Source organism: Leguminivora glycinivorella, chromosome 3 (genome assembly GCF_023078275.1).
Source record: "Leguminivora glycinivorella isolate SPB_JAAS2020 chromosome 3, LegGlyc_1.1, whole genome shotgun sequence".
NCBI classification, from domain to species: Eukaryota; Metazoa; Arthropoda; class Insecta; order Lepidoptera; family Tortricidae; genus Leguminivora; species Leguminivora glycinivorella.
The window spans coordinates 1,914,380-1,934,252 of NC_062973.1; the positions used below are offsets into that span (position 1 = coordinate 1,914,380).

Sequence of the window (19,873 nt, forward strand, 5' to 3'; positions counted from 1 at the left end):
AAGAGATAGCCCGGAAACTTGGCATATAATTTAGGGACCAATAAAGCCCAGGCGGGCTATTGCAATTTCATCACTTACCTATCAACGTGGATAAGACACCTGTCATTCTCATACTGACATGCATCCCAGAACGTGACGGTTATTTTATCTACGTAGATAAGTGATAATGATATAACCACAAAATTAAAATTTTGAAAAAACCCCGACATAGTGGACCAATTTTCATGAAACATGGCTAAGAACACTCCCGACTAACTCAGCTTTCAAAGAAAAAAACGAAATCTAAATCGGTTCATCCGTTCCGGAGCTACGATGCCACAGACAGACACACATACAGACAGACAGACAGTCAAACAGACAAACAGACAGACAGACAGACACGTCAAATTTATAACACCCCGTCGTTTTTGCGTCGGGGGTTAAAAAATTGCAAACATCATAGGCCTGCAGCCTGCAGGGGTTTTGCGGCTACAGTTTGGCATGGGTAGGGGTTAGGGATTCATCCTGATGCGATGAATAATTAAATTGCAAGACTGATGTGATGAACAAATGAAAAACGCCTGGTTCTAGTTATATCCTTGCATTTAGAGCAGCTCTACTTTAGCTGTACCTAGCATTAATTCTAAAGGCGAATCTTGAAATAATATGATGGAAATAATGGTGATTTTTATGTAACTTTCGAAATTAGACGAATTTCGAAACTACCCCAATGCTATGCAATACTACAACCTGACAGATGTTCATAAGTGGATACTAATAGAAGTTGTAAGTAGCATAGAGTTGTAATATCAATTGTATGCGTCTTATTTATAAAGGTCCATTTTTGCACGATAATTTAAGCATAGCATTAGTTATCAATGCTCTTAAAGTGGAAATAAAATCTTTATAACTGGGTTACATTATTAAAAGACATTATCTACTCTCTTTTTTTTTGCAAGATCTAAGCTCACCTATTTTTTTTTTCTTTTAAAATTAGATGTACTTTCAGTACTAGCTCTCAGCTTACAATTTCTCAAGTAGGGCAGAAACGACCCTAACTGAATAGATGCTGATGTGTTCGCAAAGAGGTCACTAGGCCACTTCGTAAACGCAAGTGGGTATTTAGTACAATTCCAGACACTTGTTTCACTTTAAAACTGCATCCATACTAATATAAATATATTACTTATAAATGGGAAAGTGTGTGTGTCTGTTTGTTTGTCCGTCTTTCACGGCAAAACGGAGCGACGAATTGACGTGATTTTTTAAGTGGAGATAGTTGAACGGATGGAGAGTGACATAGGCTACTTTTTGTGTCTTTCTAACGCGAGCGAAGCCGCGGGCAAAAGCTAGTAATATATATTTAGATAGAAGAAATAAGGCCGAGCGTGTTACGTTTTGTACCGAAATCGTTACTTGCCTGTGATAGAAAATACATGTCTCACACCCTTGAGCGTTCAGAATGTTTGTGTTGTTGCAATTAAATATCACGTAATTAATTGAAATACGGTTGTACTCACGTTATTATATCGCTATTGCTGCGACATGTTTCGGGCCAATTCGGAGGCCCCTCTTCAGGCGTATAGGAGTTCACGCGACGGCTAGACTCCGCAAACTGAACGCCTGAAGAGGGGCCTCCGAATTGGCCCGAAACATGTCGCAGCAATAGCGATATAATAACGTGAGTACAACCGTATTTCAATTAATTATTTGAATATGTCTCACGGAAGTTTATCGTGTATAAATATCACGTAAATAGGTATTTTCTTATATTTTTGATGACTTCAACCTACAAAATTGACGCCTAAATTAAAAGCTGCAAGCTAGATCTAGAGTAAAAACGGATAAACCAGTCGTTTTGGCTGTTCGTTTGATAATTACGCTTAATAGATACGTTTGCTAGATCTATGATTTCAAAATAATAGTATTTTCACTCTCTTAACGTTATCCAACAAGCAAAAGCACACACTAATATGGTTACTGCATAGGGAGGTACAAATAACAACATAAAGCGCTGCAAAGTTTTTCAGTGGTTTTCCAACATTCTACCTACATTTTACATTTATTCTGCCGGTTCGGTTGTCGCTCGCTTTGGGGCGAGCAAAAAGTTAGTAAACTATGAATGCAGTCAACTTGCAATTGCCACCGTGCACAATAGTTCTCAATTGTGTGGCTCTGCGTTTCTGGTATTGTCGGAGTATAATGCTTTCAGTTCGGTTGTTTGTTAGGAGATATGGTTTAGGTACAATTATTTTAAATTGTAGAAGCTAAAATTTAGGTTTGTTTTGCGTAAATGATTATAGAAAGGGGAGTAATAAGGTAATTCTGCACTTACTTGATTTCTAAGCGATTTTAATATTATAAATGGGAAATTGTGTGTGTCTGTTTGTTTGTCCGTCTTTCACAATTAACGTGATTTTTCAAGTGGAGATAGTTGAAGGGATGGAGAGTGACATAGGCTACTTTTTGTCTCTTTCTAACGCGAGGCCGCGGGTAAAAGCTAGTATAATATAATAGTCTTTTAAAAGTGTTTTCAACTTTTCACATTAACCGATTCGATATCGGATGTAGGACGGATGTAAAAGGCAGATGTAAAGGATGGCGTCTTTAATATACATATACGATAGGTATCGGTCCTGTGTACATCCGATATCGGATCGGATGATGTGAAAACTATTTAAGACCCATTTTATGTAAGAACTAGTACTTAGAATAAGTAGAGATCGTGTGTACTTTTTCACTTTCAATCGAAGGTCAAACTTTCTTGGAAACTAATTGCGAAACTATGTATCTATTTCTTACTACTTACCAAGAACGATTGAATACTGGACTGAGAAAGCCCATACAAAAAAGCGTACCCTTGAAAAGTATGGGTCTTTTAGGCTTAAAACTAGATGGCGCTGTTCGCAGCATGGAAGTGGCGAAAATTATATTTACCCGAAATATTTTTGCGTGTTTTATGTTTTTGTTTTTAATAACAACAAATGACATATTTCTATATATTAAAATCAGGATATCACGTCAGTATACAATTTGAAATAAATAAATTTGTAGGCATCATCAGTGTATTTATGATAGTATGTAATAGGTGGCGCTAAAAATACGAGGTACGATCCTTAGTATGAAGTATGTAAATCCTATATAAATATTCCTTGCTACTTACTAAGTACCTATACATATACTAACCAACATGAAATAAAAATACACACAAAAGAAAGGAAATGTCGAAGACAGCGAAATAAAGATAATCGAAACGTAGGACATTTCGACAAGAACGCTTTATCTGTTATATAATCAAAAAACCGGCCAAGAGCGTGTCGGGCCACGCTCAGTGTAGGGTTCCGTAGTTTTTCGTATTTTTCTCAAAAACTACTAAACCTATCAAGTTCAAAATAATTTTCCTAGAAAGTCTTTATAAAGTTCTACTTTTGTGATTTTTTTCATATATTTTAAACATATGGTTCAAAAGTTAGAGGGGGGGGGGCGCACTTTTTTTCCTTTAGGAGCGATTATTTCCGAAAATATTAATATTATCAAAAAACGATTTTAGTAAACCCTTATTTATTTTTAAATACCTATCCAACAATATATCACACGTTGGGGTTGGAATGAAAAAAAATATCAGCCTCCACTTTACATGTAGGGGGGGGTACCCTATTAAAACATTTTTATCCATTTTTTATTTTTGCACTTTGTTGGCGTAATTGATATACATATTGGTACCAAATTTCAGCTTTCTAGTGCTAACGGTTACTGAGATTATCCGCGGACGGACGGACGGACGGACGGACGGACGGACGGACGGACGAACGGACGGACGGACGGACGGACGGACAGACAGACATGGCGAAACTATAAGGGTTCCTAGTTGACTACGGAACCCTAAAAAACTAGGCTTGTCTTTTCAAGGTCATCTCGTCTCGCTGTTCGCCCTGCCCTTATTTTTAGGACTTTAGCCTCCGCCCAGGGGAGCTACCGCGAATAACCTTCGATGTGTTCTCTCCTTGTCACACTTACCAACTAATTTACAAGCGCGACAGAGAGGCAATACTTTGAAAGTAGTTCGCGGTGGGTCTTTTGATTTCTACTGCGCATTTTCCGAAAATTTATAGGCTTTGATTAAAGTTTTCCTCTACGTTTATTTAAAAAATCTTTGAAGATTTTTGTTTATTACTCTTCTGCCAGAGTCAGGAATTATTTAAGTACTTGGTATAATCAAAGAGGATCGAGTATTATAGAGAGTTACTGTCGAAGTAAAATGTGTAATCACAGAGCATAGACTGCCATCTCTTGACACAGGCTTAAAACTTTTGAACCACAGTTTTGACAATTTGGCCCAAACTGTTAGCTTGATATGTTTTGAAATGTCAAATATTAATATTAGCGCCATCTAGCTGAGCGTACCCCAAAGGTGTAATGCCATCTAGGCCACCGTACCTTTTTCTGTATGGTAGTGAGGTACATTTTTTTCTTAGACTTTATCTGTCTATACGGAGTTATATAAGTCTTTGGTATAATATAAGAATGTTTGTGAAATTTGACGACCGGTCTGGCCTAGCGCGTAGTGACCCCGCCTGCTACGCCGCGGTCCCGGGTTCGAATCCCGGTGAGGGCATTTAATTGTGTGACGAGCACAGATATTTGTTCCTGAGTCATGGATGTTTTCTATGTATATAAGTTTTTGTATATTGTATTGTATATATCGTCGTCTGGGTACCCACAACACAAGCCTTCTTCTGTGCGGCTCAGTCAATCTGTGTAAGAATGTCCTAATATAATATTTATTTATTATGTGCAGCAAGTTTATTATGATTCTTATATTATTAGTAGCTACATAACAACATTCTTCATGATCTAATAACAGAACATCTTCCTAGAAGTTTCCTGAAGCCTACAAAGTAAAAGGGTTCTATTAAATCTCGGGATAAAATAAATAACGAAGTTATGAACTTATGAATTTTCCAGTAAATAACAAAAGACAAATTAACCCAGTTTCTTAATTGTTGTTTTCAATAAGAACGGATCAAGAATCTTTCATTACTCTGGCTGAAAAGATTATTCGGAGGGCATGGTGATTTTAAGAGGTCGGCGTAAATAACACAAGTAGGTTTATTTTTTTTAATTTCAACTAAGTATTGTATTTAAGAGCCTTAAAGAGTAAAACCCAGGAAGGAAGGAGACCGGACATACCGGTGTGCGTAGCGGAATGGCGCAAACGCTCACGAAACGAAACGCTCGTAGATATCTATCTTTATCGCTCTTGCGTATTGGCGCGACGGAGCCAGACTAACTTTCGCGGCGTTTCGTTTTCGTTTCGCGTCGTAGAAATGCCATTTGGCTACGGGGCCGGGTGATTTGTATTTAATAAGCTTATTTGTATCGAATTCTTGAACCCACACACATTTGTAAAGCCTGACAAGTTTTTATTTGACCCTCGCCGCGTTGCGGATTTTCAGCTGAACTAATTTCTTTTACTGGCAAGGATTACTATTTGACACCCGTTGTCGAAAGTCATCGAATGTCAGTGATGTAAACATGAAGCAAATATTTTAAATTTTCTAACGGTTTCATCGCTATTTTGTCCAAAATAATATGATTAAAAGTGAAAATAATTATACTAAACGTGATAAATTACTTACAACAAAAAAGGATGAAGGATTCGACAGCATTTCGATACAATGTTCTGAAATTGGTTATTGACAAGTCCGGGACTGACAGTTTATAGTGCGGTTCTCCTGTATTAATTTGTTGGTTTCGCGTTTAGCCTAATATATTTTTGTTCTAATTTAAGGTGTCTGTAGCTCTGCCGTGAAAAATATGTATAGAAATAAGGAGGCCGTTCCATAACTGCCACCAGTCCAGAACAAGGTCCCACGAAAAAAGAAAATAAACATCGATGACTTCGATTAAGGCACAAGATTCATGGATTGTAGGCTGTGCGGAAAGAAGTAGCGAGTCTTAAAACCTTGCTTTTTAAATTTTGATTCTCTAAAACCATGTTTTAATTTTCTACAAATATTAACGGGTAACCAGTACACGCTGTCCCCAATACGTATGACGTCGGCACATTATTGCCATATGAAAGCGGTTTGTAGCGACACTCTTTCAGGGTCAAATAAAATCTTGTCAGGCTATAGATGGACGCTCCTCATCATCCTCCTTGCGTTATCCCGGCATTTGCCACGGCTCATGGGAGCCTGGGGTCCGCTTTGACAACTAATCCCAAGATTTGGCGTAGGAACTAGTTTTACGAAAGCGACTGCCGTCTGACCTTCCAACCCGGAGGGTAACGGGGCCTTATTGGGATTAGTCCGGTTTCCTCACGATGTTTTCTTTCACCGAAAAGATGGTCGCTCCTATTGGCACAATTTGTTCAGATGACCCAAAAACAAGTGAGCGCCTACTGGCACGACCTAGGTTTCAATCAGCCCTTTCATTACGATATTGGATCAGCTGTGGCAGTTGTGGCACTCTGCCAACTATTGATCGTGTTGGCAATGCCTTTAGGTACTGCATTATGCTTTCATAGGTAGGCCAGATGACAGTAAAATTGTGTACTAAATAAATATTTTAGGACATTCTTACACACATTGATTGAGTCCCATCCCACTCCTACTCCCAGGGTAAGCTCAAGAAGGCTTGTGCTGCACTGAGAGAAAATACAACCAGTTTTCATGTTCGTTCAACAAGTTTTTTGGTTAAAATAGCGCCTACGTGCTCTTTGGTTCAAACAACAAGCTACTTGTCATTTGAATCGGCAATATATTTGAATCAACAAGTCGATTTTATAAAAACAACCTGACACATATTGTTTTAAACATACGTTTGGCTGATTCAAACGGATAAACCGCAACAAGTCGAACTTGTTAAATTCACAATGCAAATTTCTCTCAGTGTGTGAGTACTCAGACAACGATATACATAATATACAAATAGTTATTAAATACATAGAAAACATCCATAACTCGGGAACAAATATTTGTGCTCAACACATAAATAGATGCCCTTACCTGGATTTGAACCCAGGACCGCGGCTTAGCAGGCAGGGTCACTAATTCACTATGCGCTAGTGTCACGCAGCGACCCCTAGTGAGTATCTGTGTTACTACGTCAACTACGTGTATATACTTTTGTTAGTTTTATAATTTTATTTTTTTAATGATGATGACAGCCAACTAACCCTGACTACCCTAAAGCCCCAAAAAATATCGTATCATGTAAACTATGCGTACGATATCGCACGAGAGGGGGCGATAATCGCCTCGCCTTTGATATTTGTATGTCTCCGTGTAAACAAAACACATAATTATGCGAGAATCGTATACGAGTTTATACTCTACTCAGTCGAAATGAATTCAGTAGAAATCATGTAAAACATGGTGTTTTTATATTTATAGCTGCCTCTCAGTAACTGCTAAAACCAAAAATAAATTCGGCTTATTAATATTATACAGTTAATGTTTACCTACTGACATTTTACCCCATATATTATCAAAATGCCTACTATGATTTAAAAAAAAATGTTATTTATATTCTATGTTTAATAATATCCTAAACCTAATCGCAAGTATCGCAATCAAGATTTTATTAGCTAGGTAACGCTACGGTCGAATTCATTATTTTCCCTAATTGTATATTATTGAGACCTTCATAAATCATTTATAGTGTTTTTAATATTATTGGGTACTATTCAACTTAAATTCAAATAAATCCAAGGTAAATTATACCCAATATTATAAAAAGGCATATAATATATGTGTTTATAATTAATTAATTAGCAACTAAGCACGCAAGTTGACAGGTAAAACTCGTATGAAAATCGGGTCATACGAGTTTCTCGACCACGACGGGCGAGAAACTCGTACCATCTAAATCGGGCTTAAGTGGTTGGTGCAAGTGGGTCATAAGGAGTCGAAGCCCTAGTATTTGATCTGTCAAATTCCATATAACATGGAGGGTTAACCCGAGGTGCAAGTGGCCCTTTCGTTGGTGCTAGTGGCCCTTTATTGCTAAAAGGGGCACGGAAACTTAAGCAGTCATGCCTTTTAGAAATACGTATGTGAACTTAATTAAAAGAATTTAAATTTTATTGTATATCGCACAACATAATTACCTTAAACGCAAACGCACCGCAACAACCTGCCTGGCTGGCACTCTGTCAGTAGTTAGTCACTTTATGCGGTTTAATTCTACTGTTTGTAATGTTAATTGCTTTTTTATATTTTTATTTGAATTGTGAACCTTAGTTTATATCTATACTAGCTTTTGCCCGCGGCTTCGCTCGTGTTAGAAAGAGACAAAAAGTCGCCTATGTCACTCTCCATCCCTTCAAGTATCTCCACTTAAAAAATCACTTCAATTCGTCGCTCCGTTTTGCCGTGAAAAACGGACAAACAAAAAGACACACACGCTTTCCCATTTTTAATATTAAGTATGGATATGGATTCTCTGTCCTTTTATATAATTTATTATAAAATATGCTGCATAAGATACTATTTTGCATTTTTCTTGTTAAAGTCAGATGACTTTGAAGATTCCAGATGCATAAGATAGGGTCACAGAGAACCTCCTATAGAGTGGCAGTCTTGTATATTTGGTTCGCGATACGAGTCACCAGTGTTTGGGGTGCGAGGAGCGGGCGGGGAATGTGTTAAGCGCGCTGTGATTGGCCGTTTCAAGGACGGCGGGCAGTCGCGCCAGATGAAAAGGGACAGAAGTATGACTGTCCCTCTACTGACGCGTAAGTGGCCAATGTAAGTTGACCTATGCCGGCTCTGAATAAATTATAAATATGACTTATTTGTGGAATGTAATGCCGTCTGTTTTTAAATTTGAGCTTCTTGTTACCTTTCCACACCATTTCACACTACAGGTGGACATCTTTAAGGCATCAAAATACCCTTTTCCAATTTTTTTGTGCGAAAAACACGCGCTGCTTTCGGGTCTGTTACTTGGTCGATACTGATCGGGCACGGCGAGCGCCCGCGCTTATATCAGTGCAAATACTAGGAAGGCTGGCCACCGCGAGTCGTCTTGTAATAGATGTCTATAGGGGTTGGTCTGTGGATAGGGTAAACGAGCTACATACAAAGTGCATTCCTCTTTTATGCGACGGGAAAGGCACTGGCTGCCTTCATATTTCTACATAATATTGTTTAAGTATTAAGTATAGTAAAACATGAATCTGTAGTTAAACTCTGTCAAACAAGTCTGTCAGTAAATAAGAATAAAGAAAACTATAGGTATCCTTTTAGAACCCTAATTAAAAAGATGCATATAGTTTTCTTTGTTCTATATACATTCTAGATACAACAACTCACAAATTAAGGAAGTCGATGTTGTAAAATTCTTAGGCATCACCTTAGATATGCACTGTAGTTGGAAAAATCATATAGACATAGTGTGTGATAAGCTCGTAAGATTTGCATATGTACTAAAACGACTTCGCAATATATCTAGTTGGAATACAGTAGTGATGGCTTATCATGGATACGTAGCGTCTCAGCTAAGGTATGGACTCCTTGTATGGGGTAACTCTACTGACACAATTAGGGCTTTTATAGCGCAAAAAAAGTGTGTAAGGGCAATGTGTGGAGTACCCCAACGAGAATCTTGTAGGCCACTATTCGCAAAGCACGAAATTTTGACACTGCCTTGTATGTATATTTTTGAAGCTGCTGTGTTTGTAAAAAAATATCCACATTTGTTTGTCAAGGCTAATCAAGTATTCCATAGAAACACAAGAAATCCGAATAGGCTTGTAATTGATTTTGTTCCTAATAGTGCCCTTTTTATGAAAAGCAGTTATAACATGTGCATACAAATATTTAATGCTCTCCCAGATACAATAAAAGATCTTACCCTTAATTCATTTAAGACACAACTCTATCGTTGGCTAAAAATTAAAATGTTTTACTCTATTGACGACCTGTTTTGCATGTAATAGTATTACTTTAAGTATTTAGTTAAGTTTAGGTTAAGTGTATTTGCATGCTGAATCAGCAAAATATGTATAGCTCGATAAATGTATATATACAATAAAGAATTTATTTATTATTATTCCTCTTTATTTCTTTCAAATCTTAGGCTAGGTTATTTATAATACGAATATAAAAGTAAAATACAAAACCACTTACAAAACAATAAAAAAATATAAACATATTATAAAAAACCTAACCTAGGGTGCCGCCAGCAGCGGGGCAGGGCCCAAGCTGCCGGTGGTTAGGGCTGCAGAGAGAGGAACCGTCGGACTATCCGCGCTGTGTCCAAAATCACCGCCTTCTGCATCTGACCCTTGATCCAACCACCGAGCGAGAGTCTCTTAAGATGTTGGTCGAGACTCTTCGCTATGAGACCGTTCGCTGAAACGACTATCGGGACAATGATCGTTGAATCAACATCCCACATGGTGGTTATCTCGTGAGCCAAGTCTAGGTACTTACTGGACTTGTCCTTCTCGGCTTTCACGAGATTCTCATCATGGGGGATGGTGATGTCAACGAGCACGGCCCGGCGTTGTGGTCGATCTATTATCACAATGTCAGGCTTATTGGCTACAATAGTCCTGTCAGTGATAATAGATCGATCCCAATAGAGCGTGGCACGGCCATTTTCAAGAACTGGCGCAGGCAAGTACTTGTAGTACGGTACTTCGCGGTCCACAAGGCCGTATTGAAGAGCAAGCTGCTGGTGAATGATCCGGGCTACGAGATTATGCCTGTGCAAGTACTCACCGTTAGCAAGATGAGAACAACCGGAAATGATATGCCTGAGTGATTCTCCGGGACGGCGGCATGCCCGACAAATGTCGACCGTGCCGTCCTTCAGGATATATTTCCGGTAGTTGTTCGTCATCATAACTTCGTCCGCAATTGCACAGGCAAAACCCTCAGTTTCTCCGAAGAGGTCCCCGAATCGTAACCAGTTCACCGATGCGAGCAGGTCTACATCGGGTCCCGTGAGGGCCTTGTAGAACCGCCCGTGTAGCTGCTTGCTCTCCCATACCGCCTTGCGGTCCGCAGCACTTAGTACCACAGGTTTGCGCCAGTTCTCTTTCGCCAAGGAGAGCGGCGTGAGGTTTCCGTCCACTGCCACCACATCACGATGCATCCCACACTCGTTGTTAAGGAAGTAATTCCTGAGATTGTACACCTCACGGTTGTGGAGATTTTTGGCGTTTAGGAAGCCTCGACCTCCGCACTTCCGTGGGATGTACAATCTCATAACAGACGAGCGCGGGTGTAACATACGGTGTGTGGTAAGCAGTGACCGGACCCTCCGATCCAGGGCGTCCAGCTCGGTCTGTGTCCACCTTAGTATGCCAAAGGAGTATGTGAGTAGAGGCATTACCCAGGCGTTAAAGGCGCGCACTTTGTTGCCTCCTGACAAAAGACTGTTAAGGACTTTTGTCAGCCGACTGAAAAAGCGCTCCTTCACCAACCGTCTAATGCCAACATCCTCAATACCCAACGACTGTGACATACCAAGGTACTTATAGGTTTCTGATTCAGAGATAGATCTGAACGACATCGTCTCAGAAAGTTGTAAATTTTCTGAATTTACAACCTCCCCCGCTGTACATGCATAACCGCACACTTATCGACACCAAACTCCATTCTGATGGCGGTACTGAAAACTTCTGTGGTTTTCAATAGCACCATCAGGTCTTGGGTGTTCGGTGCAAATAGTTTGAGATCGTCCATGTACAGAAGGTGAGAGATGACTTCACCCTCTCTCCGAAGCCGGCAACCTAGCCCTGAATCCTTCAGCAGGGTACTGAGGGGATTCAGAGCTAGGCAGAACCATAATGGACTCAGACTGTCACCCTGGAATATTCCTCGCTCAATCCTTATGAAGTCCTGCGGGCCAGTGGGGTCATCTCTGCCTCCTGGTTGACGAAGGACTGTGGTCCACTGCCTCATACATGCAGCCAGGAAGGATATTAAAGCTGCATCAAGTTTATACAGCTTCAATACCCTTCCCAGCCATGAATGAGGCACTGAATCATAGGCCTTCTTATAGTCAATCCAAGCGGCCGAGATGGCCCCCTTGTTCCGCCGAACTTGTTGGCAAATGGTCATGTCTATGAGGAGGAGCTCTTTAGTACCACGGGACCCAACCCTACATCCATTTTGAGCGGGGGCCAGAATGTTATTAGCGACAATATGCGCGTTAATTTTTGCTCTCAAAATGGATGTAAGGAGCTTGTAGAGTGTAGGCAAGCACGTGATGGGTCTGTAGTTTTTTGCTTCCGTGGTACTACCGGATTTGTAGAGCAGGAAAGTAACACCAGTTGTTAGGGAAGGTGGGAGAGAACCAAGATCGAGGGCTTGTTGAAATTGCGTTGCCAAACGCGAGTGCGAGCATCGAAACCATTTTAGCCAGAAGTTGTGCAATCCGTCCGGTCCAGGACTTTTCCAGTTCTGGGCCGTACGGACAGCACAACTTACGTCGTCGGGGCTGATGGTGATAGCCCCCATAGGTTCGATGTTCTCGCACTCGCGTTCGACAACGGTCATCCACTCACCCTCCGTGTGTTCGACGGGCACCGACCAGATGCTACGCCAGAAATCAGACATGGCAGTAGCATCCGGCAGCCGCACGTCAGACACACGAGGGTCGGTTTCCTCCCACCTTCGGTATACTTTCCTTTGGTCGCTTTGAAAAAGACGATTCTGCTGGAATCGGTCCACACGCTTTCTGTAGCGGCGAATACGGCTTGCCCATGCATAGACTTTCTGCTTCAGGAAGTCGATGCGCTCTGTGACATTGGCCAAATAGTCGCGGGGCCTGATGCCCGTCCCCGCGAACGCCTGGTTCACAAAGCGCATTACTCGGGGGCGATTATTACCCCCTCTGAAGCAGATCAGCTTTGCAATGAGAGTCCTAAACGAGTTGATACGACGCTCGATCCGTACTTGCCATGCAGGGACACCTCCGACGGTCCTAGTTGCACGGTCAGCGTCCGGAAACTTGACTCGAGCAACACGGCACGCCGCGATGGCTCCGCAGTACATGATCGAGTGTGTATCATCTAGATCTTTACTAGTCCGTATAAATGGCTCTAGTAAAGCGTTTAAGGCTCCCATTAACGCTAGATTGCGTCTATTCATAGGCAGACGTGGTAATCGTGGCCTAGGATTGTTTGCGGAGCGATACTGCGTAATCGCCTCTTCCAAAGACCTCAGTTGCTCATTAGCAGGCTCACTTACGCTCTGACTCGCGAAGTCCCCGCCGTCGTTACCGGAATCAACCCGCGGCGCCTCCGGTGCCAGGTCGGGTTCGGGCACCGGGTCCGGCGACATGGCGGGCAAATCCCGCCCCGAGGCGGGGTCCGCGCGAGCAGCGAGAGCCTCCTGGCGAAGCCGATCAAGTGTGGCGTCATCCAACCGCTTTGACCGCTGAATGACGCGCACCTGATCCGATAGACGCTGTTCCGATACGCTGTTCGGAATTTATTTATATGTCTTTCCCATCACGGAACAATGGTATTCCGGACCTTTGGGAGGCGTGCGCGGGGCCGAAGCCAACACGTAGAGGCCCTTTCGACACTTTAATGAAATGTAAGGGGTACACCGAGCGGATGTTGCCCTTGCCCGTATCATGGGACACACGCAGAGGCAACACCGGCCAGGGTGTAAGGACTATTTGAGAGTTAATGGAATCTAAAATGAACTGGTCTATTTTGATGAAAGTGATGGACTAAATACTGGGCTATGGATAAAAAACCGGACGCCTGCCTAATAAAACGGTATCCAATTTTATTTCCGGCAGACGGTGACTCGTCCCCACAAGATGGGCCCCCACAAAAAGCGACATCCAAGATGGCTCAAGGGCAACACCGGTGTGAGAACTCAAGGGTGTCGAGAGGTGTACACCGCTTTCTGCCCAGTGGCTGTTAAGCCACTGCACCAACTCGCGTCTTATGCAAATTTTCACTTCCACCCCTGGGGCATATAGCCCTAACGACTCCACTCTGGACGGCCAGCCAAGGCAAGCCAGAGGTAGAGAGTACTGTCCCACCCACCCGCCTTACGGGTAACAGAACTCCCCAGGAGCACTCGGGTACGTGGGGTCGCTGTTCCCCAACAGCTCGCCACAAGCTGCCCTGCGTTGACTGATTGCACTGGTAAAACCAATGGGCGATGGGGTCGTCACATCCCTACGCCTTATTATTATTATTCTTATTTACTGACATACTTGTTTGACAGGGTATAGTACTTTTTTGAAAACAAAAAAAAAACATTTTTTATTTTTTCCTGGGCTAAATTTGGTTAACTTGGCATCACACCGCACCTTAGGTAGGTAGTAATAAGGTCAATACGGGTAAGTGCCTTTTCACATTATTATTTAATTATTATTGTTTATTTTAATTTTAAATTGAGTGACTTATTGTAGTAGTCTTTTGAAATGTAATGTTTTAAATACCTAATACCTTTTTTCAATACCTTACATCCGATATCGGATCGGATAATGTGAAAACGGTTTAAGCGAGTTAATACGGGGACGTGTGTCTGTCCTTCCCATTTGGCCTGTTTAAACAATAATCAGTGTTTATTGATAGTTCAATACGTCTACCACAATCGTAATTAGCAAAAAAAAAAAAACATAACAGCTTAAAAAGAAATATCACAATAGGTACCTTCAAACAAAAGTCACAACCATTTCACACTTCCATCTACGGTTTACCGAAACCCGAAACATTAAGCCCCATAATAAATAACCCGACAAATGGGTTCGTGGCTGAGCAGCTCTGACCCTATTGATAAGATACGCACTAATTAAATAGGAGCTTATCTTGTGTTGTGTAAAAATGGGAGTCCGAATGGGAGTAGGTAAATTATAAATTATAATTACACTTAGGTAGTTCAGGTACCTTGTGTGTAATAAGTATATCTCTAACAACCATAAAAGAAACCCCGACCGCGACATAGTAGACCGATTTTCATGAAATATGGCTAAGAACACTCCCTCAGCTTTCGAACAAAAAAAAACTAAATCTAAATCGGTTTATCCGTTCGGGAGCTACGATGCCACAGACAAACACATACACAGACAGACCGACACACACACACACACAGACAGACAGACAGACAAACACACGGTTATTTCCTGATTCAAATGAAAATTGCTCTTTTCGTCATATCACAAATTATTCTGGAGTACTTATCCTTATTTCTATCCTGTTCCTACTTCCCATCCATTATCTGTCAATGTTTCGTAGAACTGCGAATATCATATTTATTATTATATTTAGAACACAATGAGTACAACTAGTCTACGTTGTTACTTATGTTATGTAGGTCACATGAGCGTAAAAGTACAGTCACTCGCATTAGCTGGACAACTACAACAGTCACTAGTTACTGCCGACTGCATTATTAGAGCATTTCTTTTTTTTGCCAATAAAAAAAATTTGATTGTTTTAGGGAATTTTAGGTCAATTGTACTCAGAATCACGAGTACTTTCAATCTCACTGGGTGTCCCACAATTTCCATACATTTTTGTTACTTTCCTCTTTTGTTACCCCATACAACATGTACGGAAAATGATAACAAAATAAGAAAAAATCGTATGGGAATATTTTTTTAACTACTAGTAATTCTAAGTTAGAAATAGCATTTTTTTTTCAAAAATATCACACTTCATAAAAGTGGCAAAAAAAAGAAATGCTCATTAAACACATGTACCTACAAAAACCTACATTTATACATTAATATTAAAAATTTAAAATATTGAAAAAATTCCAGACCGCGACATAGTGGACCGATTTTCATGAAACACGACCAAGAACACTCCGGACTTACTCAGCTTTCAGACAAAAAAAAAATCTAAATCGATTCATCCGTTCGGGAGCTACGATGCCACAGACAGACACACACACACACACACAGACAGACAGACAGACAGTTTTTGCGTCGGGGGTTAAAAATGAGAAAAAGTGTTTATTTGCCTCTGTGTATCAAGTGCATTGAAATTTGGAACATATAAGGTAAACGTCCCAATGAATGACACTATTAGGAGGAGTTTGAGACATTTTCTATGAAAACTACTTATTATGTCACCCGTACAGATTACTGGTGTATGCAGATTTATGAACCAATCCTTCCTTTATGTCAGTGAAACATTACATTGCATAATAGTAATAACATTTCTTTATAATTTCAGTTTCCCTTGAGACCTGAAATTGTACCAATGGATAACACGCGAAAACTCGTATGTCCCAATATATGACTATGGAAAAAAAAATAGGCTGTCCTAATGTATGACAGTGTGAAACGGTAATTCCGTAATTATTAGCTGCTGTAGCAACAGCTATCACTCTCGATACTTCGTCTAATGCCTTTAATACGTCATCTAAACTATATTTTTAGAGTTTGGAGGCATTTTTACTTTTATTTATCTATTATCTGTAACTAGTGTATGACACTATACTTTAGACCTAATGAATGACATGTAAATACGTACCTGTCATTCACTCTATATCCATAGTAAAACAGTGTATGACACCCATGTCAGACACTACTCACGTGATAGATAGAACATTTATTTTTACAAGGTATATCATACGTATGTTATACTTCCTTAATTTATTGTCAAAATAAAAACTTGTGAAATTACATTTTGTGCCAATGAATGACACGGGTGTCATACACTAGTAAAATCTAAAAATTTGTTCCAGTGAATGACATGTCTTTAAAATACTAAAGTAAGGAAAATAAGCTAATTTCAATTTACTAAATCAATTGTTTAATATATCACCTAACAGTTTATAATGATGTTTTACCAGAAACTTCAAAATCCTGGTTTTCATTTCCACTTTTCAAAAGCAGTTTCTTAACAGATTTAGTAAAAATTACGACGCACAACCAGCTAGATGCACCTCCTTGCAAAAACTACCCCACAGAATAAAAATTACTAAACTTATCATTCACAAATTCTAAACAAAATTCATAGATAACGCTGACGATCGATTAAGTCCTGTATCTTGTTCATACTGTTAACCGTTTTCTTATTTTTTTAAATAAACTGTGAAATAGTCATACATTGGGTCAGTGTCATCCATTGGGACGTTTACCTTATTTTTATTCTAGATGAAGGACAAAGGACAGTGTTTATGACGGCAATCATCTCTTTAGAGTGTAAAATAGGCTAGTTTCCTAGTATATAGTCAAATCAGCTTCTTTTTAAGAACTGTCAAAACGATTTGCGAATATGGAATTACTATGAAATACTGAATAGTGACGTCACGGTAAATTCATTTATTTTATATCTTTCTCTTTGACTTATTAAATAGAAATTATGTTTAAACATAACTAATGTCCATATCTTTCTTCTTATTAGAATTACATTATTATGTGGTGCTTTATTTCGTGCCTTGCAAAAAATATTTTATTTTAAGTATAATAAACTGGCCTGTGTGGTGACGGGTTAAGAATTTCACCACCCCCTTTCTTCCCGTGGGTGTCGTAGAAGGCGACTATGGGATATGGGTTAAATTGTGGCGTAGGCGAGAGGCTGGCAACCTGTCACTGCAATTTCACAGTTTCGTTTTCTTTCAACCCCTTATTTGCCAAGAGTGGCACTGAAGCTTTAGTAGTTTCATGTGTTCTGCCTACCTCTTTATGGGATACAGGCGTGATTGTATGTATGTATGTATGTATAATAAACTAGCCCATTATCTCAGTTCCACCCTGAAATTTAAATAATATAGCAGCACCTGTAGAGAGATGTAGGTACTTAAATATTTTATGCTAACTGATTTATTGCCTTTAATGTTTATCAGGCGTCATCCAAATTACTAATTCCACACAAATGAAGGCAAAAGCTAGGAAATACCTATACTGGCACCGTAGCCAAATGGCATTTCTGCGAAGCGAAACGCCACCGAAACGCCACAGAAACATGTCTGGCTCTGTCGCGCCAATACGCAAGAGCGATAGAGATAGATAGCTACGAAAGAGATATTATCGTGAGCGTTTCGTGAGCGTTCGTGCATTCGGCTACGCACACTGGTTTAGTTTGCATTGTAACAGTACACCTGCAGTGCAACAATATGTGACGTTTAGTGTCCGCAAACATATCAGACTTGATTACTATCGTCACATATAAATGCAGAAGACTGTACGTCTGAGGGAGAAATCCAGGACTTATTTACATACATGCTTGAAAGGTAGCGTTGTGTTTCTAACAGAGACATCGTAATTTATATTTCCTAGAGTCCTTTGTACATTTTGCATCACTCATGAGTTGTTGAAAGCATTAATATTAGACGACAAAGCTACCCTTAGAAATGATACATTTGTTGTAAGATGGCCAGGATAACCTTTGATAAAATATTAATTTACATGTTGCGTGAACGAAGTCTGAGTAAGGTAAGTACAGTCGAGTTCATAAATATGTGTACACTTTTTCATCTTATTTTAACGAGTTAAGGTGACGAAATGTACACATATTTATGAACTCGACTGTACCAGTGCCCGACAGTGTATTAGTAGATACCACTTTCAATCTTAAAATTGTCGAATTGGGTCGAAAAGCTCTTGGAATATTGAATCTCTCTCACACGGCTTTGTTACCGTCCTTCCATCGTTATTAATAATATCCCTGGGCAGATTTCATTATTTCACAAATAAACATTCAAATGATTTCCGAATATAAAATGATTGAAAATCATAATTAAGTATGTAGTCTATTTTTGTGAGTGGTGTGGATTGACTTACAGGTCTCATTCACACTGACATCAGAAAGAAATCTCATCGGATAGGCTCGGGTTGTGATGTTGTCTCGAGTTTTCTCACAGCACCAGCTGACTCACATGAGAGTTTATTATACAGGGCTGTTAACCACAATATGAACTATCGCGCAATGACAGAATTGAGGTGGTCATCGTCCATTTCAAAGTTAGTTAGGTTGGTTGGATTTTTTTTATGTTGGTTAGAATTGTGTTAGTTTGTTTCGGTTTTGTTAGATCGACTCGGATATTATTAGGTTTTAACAGGTTGGTTTTGATTTTATCAGGTTGGCTCAGGATTTGTCCAGTTGGCTAGCTTTTGTCAGCTCGGATTGAGCCACTCACCTGAAATATTGATCCGCTCCTCATCGTAATAGTCGAGGTGGTGGTCATCGTCCTCCGGCTCTAGATCGGGCCGGGTCGGGCCGGGCCGGGACGGGTCTGGCCGGGCCGGGTGGCGGCGCGTCGCGTTCGGGGCGCCGCTCACGGCCAGCACGCACACCACCGCCAGCGGGAGCACCACCTCCATGCCGACATCACAAGCGACACGCCTTCAGCGCTAAGGACAAAAAAAACTCAGTCAGTGTTTCAGATTTGCACCAGAACAGAACATTTGCGCCAGACAGGCTGGCAAAATCGCTGCTAACTTAGCTTCGTATGGTAAGACTGAGTAAACGTGTTCATAACGATTTGGGGTTTTATCACAAAAGGATCCTTCCATATGCAATTGAGATCGTTTTGTTTGAATTTCTGTTACAATTACATCTAGAGGATAAGGACCCTTCTGCGATGGAAAACACATATAAATATGTCTCTCCATGGTTAAAGGTTGTAAAATTATATGATGATATTTTGTATCATGTCTAACCAGCTATAAAAGAGGCATTCGTCTATAAGCCAGTGAGTTGATTTGTCAAAGGCTTTTGACTGCATCTGTTATGAAACTTTGATCAGTAAACTACACTAATATGGAGTTAGAGGATCGGACTATAAGACATTTTATTAAATCACGATCAAATACAAAGGGTTAATGTGAATGTACTTGTGTAGCGATCAGCGGGGTCACTAAACTCAATGGGTGTGCCGCAAGGATCAATATTTGGGCCTATTTTGTTCCTTATCTACATTAAATACTGCGTAACGTAAATAATCCCTTAATC

At 40.2% G+C, this 19,873-nt stretch overlaps 1 protein-coding gene across 1 annotated transcript in view; it reads right to left on the reverse strand.

The window, feature by feature from the left end:
• The window catches only part of LOC125224982, a 43,799-nt gene extending 24,540 nt beyond the window's left edge, over window positions 1-19,259 (reverse strand). Inside the window, exon 1 of the mRNA XM_048128498.1 lies at window positions 19,059-19,259. Coding sequence (XP_047984455.1) covers window positions 19,059-19,242 — 184 coding nt within the window. The 5' untranslated portion in view covers window positions 19,243-19,259. The remainder of the gene's footprint in view (window positions 1-19,058) is intronic.
• Between the last annotated feature and the right edge of the window lie 614 nt (window positions 19,260-19,873).